This window comes from Haliaeetus albicilla, chromosome 28 (genome assembly GCF_947461875.1).
Source record: "Haliaeetus albicilla chromosome 28, bHalAlb1.1, whole genome shotgun sequence".
In the NCBI taxonomy this organism is placed as follows: domain Eukaryota; kingdom Metazoa; phylum Chordata; class Aves; order Accipitriformes; family Accipitridae; genus Haliaeetus; species Haliaeetus albicilla.
The window spans coordinates 1,207,737-1,216,961 of NC_091510.1; the positions used below are offsets into that span (position 1 = coordinate 1,207,737).

Below are 9,225 nucleotides of genomic sequence, written 5' to 3' on the forward strand. Positions count from 1 at the left end.
TTCAGCATTTGGGGGGGGGGGGGGAGTTTAACTTTTCTACAGTCCAGGAAAGACTGAATATACATACTAACAACTTCCAGCAAAAGTATCTTAAACAGCAACAATTTAAAAACAAATAAATATCTAAAAATAATAGGTATTCTAGGAAAGTTATGCTTCCAAAAGAATACTTGAAAGAATATAAATACACAATTCTAGTAATCCAAACAGTTTTACTTCTCTTCCTAACTTTTCTCAAGCTTTCTAACCAGCACGTAGTCTCTTAAACATGTTTGGTTATTGCTTACACTAACGAAATCCCACACAAATCTCTGGTATTATTTATTATTTATACTGGTAAACTGGAGGTTGGCATCGCGAGATATTTCTGGACACAGACCCAGACAGCACTAGCCCTGTGCCTTCTGTTTTGGTAATGTCACAGTGTCAAGTCAAACCCAGACACTGCAGACTTGTTGACTTTAGGGTATGAAAGTTTTGCTGCGGTTGGTGATCATAAGATCCACCTACTTGGGAACATGCAGAACAAGCGTGGGTGCAAATATACCTAATCCCTATGGCTATTTTCCCTTAAACCCATTTATCTCTGACTTTTTCCTTTGGACAAAACTTCAGCAACTGTCAAGGTGGAGTTTCCTATCGGAATTGTTTTCAATAAATAAATCATATTTCTTTCCAAAAGTTCAACTTCCAAGCTGGCAAAGCCTTGAAGCATATTTTGGAGGAAGATGCTCGTTTATAATGTGACAGGTAGATTTGGCTCTAGGCTTAATTTCACAGATTAGTCAACAATTCGATACTTTATACCTCACAGCCTTTGATAGCGTGCCATGCATCTTTCCCACTTCTATAATTCGCAGGTGCCTGTGGAAGCCTGGAGATGCAAATATTGAAACCAGCCATGCTGAGCTGAGATAGAAGATGTTACGTCTCCTACACACTCCACACCAAGGAGTGTCCGAGCTGCCGACCAGCCCAGAGCAGCACTGAATTCTGCTGCCTCTTGACCCGGGGACAGGCTCTGCGAGGTGCCCTGGGGCTGGTGACAACGCTCAGCAACCTGTGCACGGGGTCAGGCCACATCTTGGTTTCAAATGAGTTATGAACAGTAAACCGAAATTGTTCTAGGTGAACAAAGTTGGGCTTGACCCCAAACACTGGGTTTCTTTGATTTGTTTATGTGCCACCTGGAGCCCCTCTTCACCTTTGGTTTCTGCAGCTTTCTAGCACTAACCAGAATCATTCCAGGTGGAAGTAAGGGCATGAAAGGGGATTCCAAAAGGAAATGTGAGTAAAGTCTATACCACACACTCCTTTCTACAGGAGCACCCTGCATCAAGGCCTGAGGGTAGCTGGATACACAAGATGCAATTTACAGGCTTTTTCTGTCACTAACTCTTGCCCTAACTTTGTTTTTAAGATTAAACAGCACCTTCTGAATTTTGTTTCCCCAGCTGAGGAAAGATTATAGATTTAATTTTCAAAAAGTGCATCTCACCCTGCCTTCTGAACACCATACCATTTTAAGATGTCTTAACACTGGGAACTGAAATTTGCCAGTGACCTCTAAAAGAAGCACTTGTACAGCCTGGAACAAAAACACTGTAGATCCTTTCAAACTCATGTGATTGCAAGGTAGTGACTTTTTTCCATAATCCGCATCAGATTCTATGATAAGCCTAGCTTCTTCATGGAAAATTGCACACACACACACACACAAAATACTGTAACTGATGAGAAGATAGTATCAAACCAGCAATTTATTGTGTAGTAAACACCCACATCCTGAACTCTCTCTTATCTCTACTATATCAGCTCAGCGCTAATTAACACACTGTAGGAATCCATGGCTACAAGGGAGAGAAGCAGCAGGCAGGATAACATACAAGGACACAAGCAACTGAATATGTTTCAGAGCCATTGCATTTTTTGGGAGGATACCCTGGGCTCCAGCCCCCAGGGCAGGGACAGGTCATGCTTTACTTAGTCCTCCTCCTCCCCATATCGTCTCTATAAGCAGCAGCATAGCCATGTTGCAAATTGTACAGTTTGCAGGGGTAGTAGTCCTCACAGTTCTCCCTCTGACGTTCCCGGGCCGCCTTATGACGCTCCCTGATCCTGCAAAAGTAGGAGAGATGATGGGTAAGTGCTGTCATCTTAAATATCTGTCTACGGCCCCTTCCTGCCCCACAACTCCCCACCAGGATTAAGGGTCCATCACCAGATGCCATCATCCAGCTACAAAGATCTTGGCACACCAACTTCTGTGTTCACCGCACCCAGGGGAGCAATGTGACTACAGCAGGAACGTTTTGCATCCTCAGGTCTGAGGACTAGAACAAGATCTCAAACTGAGCTTCCTTTCTGGCCATCCCACACTGATGCCCTCTCCTTCTGTTGGCATTTCCTTCAGACAAATTAAGCAGAGCCCTCCCAGCACGTGACATGTCCTCAGACGCAAGGACTCGCTCTGTGCTGTCTGAGTTCTGGCTTCTCCCAGGGTTGGGGACTTCACGGGCACCTTACATTGAGAGAGGGACTGAGACTTCTCAGAAGTCACCATGGCTGCCACCCCTGGTACCAGCCTGTGCGTGGCAAGGAGGGACCTCTCCCACTCCCACCCTAGGCGTCCTGAGGCCATAACATACCTCTCCTGAAAGATGCCTCTTAGCCTTGTATCAGGCTGCATGAAGTCATTAGCTCTGCGCCTGTTGATGAAGGGATCTGAGAAGGCAAGAGGTTGTTCAGAGTAGATAGACACTTTTTCAAGGCCAAGTTTCAACAAAAGCTAGCTTCCGCATTTATAACAGCCTCCTCGTCTGCCCTCCCACACACAGTGAAAACCAGGACCTTTTAACATTCCCTGCTGTCCACCCCGCTGGTTCATGCACAGGCTCTCCCTCAGGCTTGCGCAGCCTGTACAAAGTGTACATGCTGCTCTAGCTCTGCTGTTAGTCAAACCACCCGGGGTAAAGCTACCGTGATTTTGCTGCCACAGCCCCTCTGCATGAGTGGAGCTTGGCCAAGAGGTAGATGCCAAGCTGCACAGACCGCAGGAGGTCTGGGCATGCTCAGCAGAATTAGCAGAATACTGAAATTATAGGTAAAACCAGGGAGGGCCTCAATAAGTCTACCTGCCTCCAAGGTTAAGCACTCACTGAGCAGTCTGTGTGGCAGTTTTGGACTGAGGTGCCTGAAGGTCCCTTCTGTCCTTTCTGAGAAACATCACAGTCCTATTGCAGAGTTCAGGAGTCTGTGGATGTCTTTGGCATTGGCTCGCACATGTGCCTTTGTGCTTCTGACTAGCTGCTTGTGAATTACCTCTCCCTAATGGTCTAATTTCTTTTTAGTTTCAAACCATCTGTTCTCTAACTTCTCCAGGTTATTGCTTCCATGGTGAGAACCTCCACACTTTCCTGCTTCTTCTGTGACACTAACTCTCTCTTCCAGACCAAGGAACCCTCCTGCCCACACATCCCACCTGCTTCTTCCAAGATGCTAGAAATAAGGCTCTCCCTGTCCTTGGGGAAGTACAAATCATGTCACTGGCTTCTGCAGTACCTCTTTCTGTGCTCACAGAGCTTTTTGAGCAATATCTTTTTTAGTGCCACTTAACCTGTTTTAGGTGGATGCAGCAGGGATCTAAGTTCATGATTCTTTGTTTTCCAATTCCCATTATACTCTTTGCAAAACAAACTGGTATGCACTTGTGCCCGAACATGTGAAGTTGTTTTTTTTTTAACTCTCTTCCTATTCATCCTGCAACTCCATCACCCACTAAATTAGTTTTTCCTGGTCTGAGTGGTTCTGCCTATTTGCTCTCCACAGTCAAGTACAAGGAAATGGTCTTGGAGATGTCTGTAGCACACTTCAAATTCAAGAAAATAGTAAAGCAGTCTCTTACAGAGATACTCATGGGATTCGATGCTCTCATGGGACTCTGGAGAAAGAAAGAGTAAAACATGTGATAAGACACTGTATTGATGGGATTCACAGACTTTCACACACCACAGATCAATAGAAAACGCACACAGAAAGCAGAGAAGCCAGGTTTTAAGGCACCTGTTTAAAAGGAAGAGAAAGGGACCAGTGGCATGACCTAGCATTTATATGAGGAGTTCAGGGTGTTCAGGAGTTCAGAATGAAGCAACCTGGTATCTTAGCCAGGACTTCAAGGCTTGTGCTTGGTCTTCCAGTGTGTGATTCTCAAGAATCAATTCCTCACCTTCATGTTCCTGACACTACAGTGGATATGATACCTCGTACCTTCAAAGCCTGCATGTGCGCTAAGGGAATGGATTAGCAGTGAGATGTGTTTGACTCTTGCTGTTTCATACAGCATCTTAATTCCCACAGTATGGAACTGTGTGCCTGACAAGAAAAGGGAGCTGATATTACAAAAGGAGAAAGGGAAATTTCCCCATTAACAAGTAAGAGTTAAGAATAAGAACTCTTATTGTAGTCCAGACAACAGTCCAGAAAGAGGAGCAGCCTGAGAGGTGAGCTGGAATGGAGAGGAAGGGGCTGAAGCATCCTGGACCACAAATCACAATGACTGAAGCTGCCAGCTCTGGAGCAGGACTAGGAGGGTCTGACGCAAGGGCAGAAAAGCAGGCAAGAGATCAAGTTAAGGGGAAAGAAGACACAAAGCCACAAAGCTGAATAAAAAACATCTGAACAGACCCAAAAATGTCTGCAGGTTTGGAGGTATCTCTCTACCCAGTAAAAAAGGTCACCTACCATAGCAAGTAGCAGCCATCACGAAGAGAGCCAGGAGCATAAGGATGATGAGAGTGCGCATTGTGCCAGTGCAGGGAGGAATCTCTCACTCTGTCTCTCTCGCTGTGTCTCGCTTTCTTCCCACTGAGGGCAGCTGGAGATCCTGGGCCGCCTGCAAAATCAGCAGTGGAATGTTTATTATGAAAACAGAGCCAGGAGGGGGCCCATGAAAGAGCCTGGGGAAGGCAATAGCTGGCTGGTACACACTTTTTATGGAGCCATTACAAAACATCCTCTATTAGCAGATTGAATCAGGTTTTGGGAAAGAGGGGGCATGCCCCCTTCCTCTCCCAGTTCAGGGCTGGGGGCCATAATTCACAGGCAAGCATGTCGCTAGCACTCCATGCTCAGAAAAGCTGGCCTGCGCAAGTGGAAGGAATTTCAGGGGCTGCCGGGGGCCCAGAGGGAGAGGTGCATGCTGATCCCAAATGTAAATGTTTGCCTTTCTAATTTTTCCTCTGATCTGCCCTCTTTGCCCTCGCCATCCTCTGTCTGGATACACCCAGCCCAGACTGTTCTGTCAACTTTGCCAACAGAGACATGGAGAATGAGGCTTCAAACACTCCCTCCTCACTCGACCCCCCTCCCTCCAGCTGGCCCCCGCTTCAGTCCCAGCCTGCCAGTCATCAGAGGAGGAATCCAACCCTACTGTCCCTTCCCCTCTCCTATTTTACTGCTCCAGGAGTGACAAGCAGCAACCTAGAAAAATCCCTTCTGCTGGAGGGATCATGATTTTTGCATTGAGATTACAGCAGCACCCAGAACTCTATCTCTGCAGGTCCTCACTGTGGTCCTACCCCTACATTCCTCTTCCAGCCCAAGCGACAACATCTTGGGGAAGGCAAAGGTAACCATATCTCCCAGGACTGCTGCCTCTCTGGTCTAGCACTAGTAGTCCTTGCACCAAAGTCAGGTGTTAATGGAAGGCTTTTCAGGTGGGATGAATCTCCCAGGCCAGTAGTCTCTGGGAGCATTACCTCACCTTCTAGCACCCAAAGGGCTTGCCTGGGACTGATGTCACGGACAGCAGCAATGGACAAAAGATGGGGTGTTCCCCTCTTCAGCTCTGTGGTACAGTAGGAGGGAGTAAAAGGAGTTACAGAGATGGCCATCCCTGCTCAGTGAAAAGCAAAGGGGAGTAGTTTGCTAGAAGCAAGACAGGAGGGAAGGTGGGTACCCATTGCCTACCAGCCATCCCCCATGGCAGTGCTGGGGCTGGGACCATGCACACTGCCTGGGGATGAGCCTAGGGAACAGCAACCACTGTTATGTCTGATCCAAGCTGTGGTGACCGCCTGTTTTGTCCATACGTACACGCAGGCGTCAGGATTTCTCACTCACAGGGTGCTGTCTGAGCGCACTCTGGGTGCAGACCACTCCCCCCCAGGCCACTGTGGTGGTGTCACTGCTGTCACCTGCAGAGGCTGGACTGGGGAACCATGCTGCAGGTGACACAGCCAAGAACTACAGGGACAGCTAGCCAGAGCCTAACACTTCCCCAATGGGGAGTAAAACTTCAGTGGAACAAGATTACTCTGGGCTTTACAACTTACCCTTCCAATGCAAAATTCATGGGCCTTGCCTGAAACTTGTGGTCTCTGGGAGAGAAACTGAACAGGGCCTTCAATTTCAGACCAAAGAGAAAGAATTGCTTTTCTTCCCCATTATCCCAGCCATGCGGAGAGCAGCTGAGTCCTGCACCATCAATGCCCCCCAGACCATCCACCTCCTGCCTGTTCAGCACTCAGCCTGAGATGAGGAGGAAAACTAGGTTGTGCTGGGGCAAAAGCCAGAAGTATGCTATAGACCCAAAGTCAGAGGAGAACTGAGACTTTTCTGCCTTTCCTCCGTGGCCTGCCAGTCTGGTCTCTTTAAAGGATTTCTCTGCTCTGGGATTGTTTGCATTCCTTCGAGCCCACGGTTTTGGAGTTAGTGTTGAATGTGGATTTTATAGGTTTCCTGAATGTCATGTACACTCTGGGAGCCCATGGGAGCTGCCAAGAAAGGGAAGCTTGAGGGAGAGGCTGGAGGAGAAAGCACAGCAGGAAAGCACTGGGGCACAGAGAGGAAGATGCTGGGAGTACTTTGGAAGGAAGGTGAGACTACGCAGTGGGAAACTCCAACACACTTTCCAGCCAAACCCTCTTTATTTGTCTGTCTTCAGTCAGTGCAGAGCACTCTGCTCCCTGGAAGACTCTGCTCCCATTTCAGAGGGCTCTCATCCCAGAATGCCTGGAGCATCCCATGCCACCAACCACAGGAGAAGAGCCACAAACACCACTTTAACCCAAGTGTTTCATTTTTCACCACAGAGGCAATGCACTTTCCAAGGGATGAATGAACATGCCAGCTGCACAGCCCTATACCAACAAAACTCCTTCGGGGAACACTCTTCCTTGCAAAAGTACATCTCTTTTCTACTCCCCCTGCACTCCATACTTCTCCAGCACACCTCTCCCCTCCCCAGCATCAGTGGGCTGCCCCAGACGTAACACACCACACAGCACAGTGAACCCAATACCCCTGCTTTGTAGCAGCATCCACTAGTCAGAAATACAGAAAGAGGAGCTAAGATGAATTGCCTGCAAATGCCAGGGAAATCTCCGCAGTCCCCCAAATAAAGGGGAGATCAGAAAAGCAGTCCTCTGACCTGTCTCCTGCTGGAGAGGAGAATCACAATGTTATGCACGCCATAGCAACCACTCCTAACACTTTGCAGCTGTGAAGCACCAGCAAGGCATTAATAACGAGCAGCTGTCCAGGAAAAGCAAGGTAGTCCCTGCATACTCACTAAGACGTTGCTTCCCTGTCAGCCTGCAGCTCTTGTCTGAGGGGGCAGCTCTCACAGTGTCCTGGACCCAGGACTGAAGAAGATGGGCCTCTTATTTATTAGCATTGATCAGTGACTCCTCCCATCTTCTGTCTCCCACCCTCGATCCACCCCCAGGCCACCACCTTCTCCGTCAAAAACACCTTCTTCCCACAGCCGGGAAACGAACAGACTCAAGGAACTGAGCCAAGAGGGAGAGGAGGGAGCCAGAGCAGACACCAGGGGCTGGTGGGGGCACAGCCACAGCCAGGCTGCTTTTCTGTGCCCAGGAGCAGTGAGTGGGCAGAGGTCTGAGGACAAGCTCCAGTCTCCCTCCTTGCAGCAAGACCCCCCCCCCCCTTCCACCCCCTCCTTCCCTGGCCCTGCTCTAACTAGAGCCGTGCTGCTGGCCAGGGCACCTGTTCTGCCATGGGGAGGAGGAGGACAGGCCCCTTCTCCCATCTCCTTTCATGCTGCTTTTGCAACTCTCTGATCCCCTGCTTAATGGCAGGCTAATGTCAGATTGAAAACTCACATAACAAAGGTGTCTGCTTTTGGAAGCAGTTCTGAAACCTCCAAAAGTGACAAACCCTATGAGGCAAAAAGCTGGTTTACACAAACCCAGGCTCCCGAGGTGCCCCCTCACTGCTCACACCAGACCCACAACAGTGCTGGACAACACATCAGACAACCCAGGACGTGTGCTTGCTGGACTGGGCTACTGGGCTTCTGGCCCTGCCTGCATCCGAGCCAACAGCACACGTGCACCACGCTGGGATGCTGAACCCGTGTGAGCAGCAACCCGCAGCAGTGCTTCCTTGTGCAGCAGAGATCCACGCTTGTTGCATGCTCAGCATGGGTGCTGGCAGGTCCAGTCCTTAAGTAAGGGTAGGCACAGCCTGAGGGACTGAGCTCAGCAGAGGTGAGATGGAGAGGATGAGCAGCTGCAGAATCAGTGCCTCAGGAGGTTAAGAAAGAAAACCCATCACATCTATTCACTAACAAAAGAGCTGGTGAGTATGGCTTGTCTGGTCCAGGAAAAGATCAAGCGTGGCCTGACTTACAGCCTTGGCTGCAAAATGAAAATAACAGCATAACCGTGGAGTTAAAGAACCACCAAATGATTGGGGCAGAGGTGGGATTTGCTGCACTTTTATAGAACACCTTGTCACCTTACAGCATTTTTGACCTATGTACTTTTGCCTGGTTCCCAAAGAAGAGTGAGGGGCTCCTGTCCAAGGCTGAGATCTTTAGTTCCTACAGTGCTCAACAAATCTGGGGAAAGTTCAGACCTACCTGTGGCAACAAGGTACCATGTTACGTGTGTCCTTGTACAAGGAGCTCTTGGCCCTGAGAGCCTGAGAATAGCAACCTTGAGCTGTCCTCAAGGTATAGGGCGCATAGTCATGAGCCACCTTTGAAAAGCAGGGCAAACAGGAGGACATTTCTTGCCCTTTTCTACCACCCTTCAGGGACAGCTGAATATTGAGCCCTGTGACATGCTGAACCCTGAAAGAAATCAGGACCCAGATCTAGTCATCCTCATCTACCTAGATATTGGAAAAGCTTTGGCCCCAGTGCCACCTGGCAAGTTTTCAGTTAGGTTGGAGAAAATGGGCATTAAAGCCATAACTGTG

General features: G+C 48.8%; 1 protein-coding gene across 2 annotated transcripts; it reads right to left on the minus strand.

Moving 5' to 3' along the window:
* Window positions 1-1,742: 1,742 nt before the first annotated feature.
* Window positions 1,743-7,710, minus strand: MGP (matrix Gla protein). 2 transcript variants are annotated; one of them, XM_069773466.1, is made up of 6 exons: window positions 7,571-7,640; window positions 5,762-5,845; window positions 4,741-4,891; window positions 3,905-3,940; window positions 2,649-2,724; window positions 1,743-2,118 (listed from the first exon to the last, which is right to left on the minus strand). In XM_069773466.1, the coding sequence occupies exons 3-6, from the start codon at window positions 4,799-4,801 to the stop codon at window positions 1,980-1,982; spliced, it is 312 nt and encodes a 103-aa protein (XP_069629567.1). In that variant the 5' UTR covers window positions 4,802-4,891; window positions 5,762-5,845; window positions 7,571-7,640; the 3' UTR covers window positions 1,743-1,979. The 2 variants fall into 2 exon arrangements, with proteins under 2 accessions (XP_069629567.1, XP_009927192.1); XM_009928890.2 differs by lacking the exon at window positions 5,762-5,845 and having other exon boundaries at window positions 7,571-7,710.
* Window positions 7,711-9,225: the final 1,515 nt, after the last annotated feature.

Bases quoted from the DNA above. Each gene is read 5' to 3' on its own strand.
- MGP (XM_009928890.2), bottom strand. From the start codon at position 4,801: ATGCGCACTCTCATCATCCTTATGCTCCTGGCTCTCTTCGTGATGGCT. The intron at 2,725-3,904 runs GTAAGAGACTGC...TTGCCTTCTCAG, and splicing joins CGAATCCCATGAGTATCTCT to ATCCCTTCATCAACAGGCGC. The intron at 2,119-2,648 runs GTATGTTATGGC...CTACTTTTGCAG, and splicing joins AGAGGCATCTTTCAGGAGAG to GATCAGGGAGCGTCATAAGG.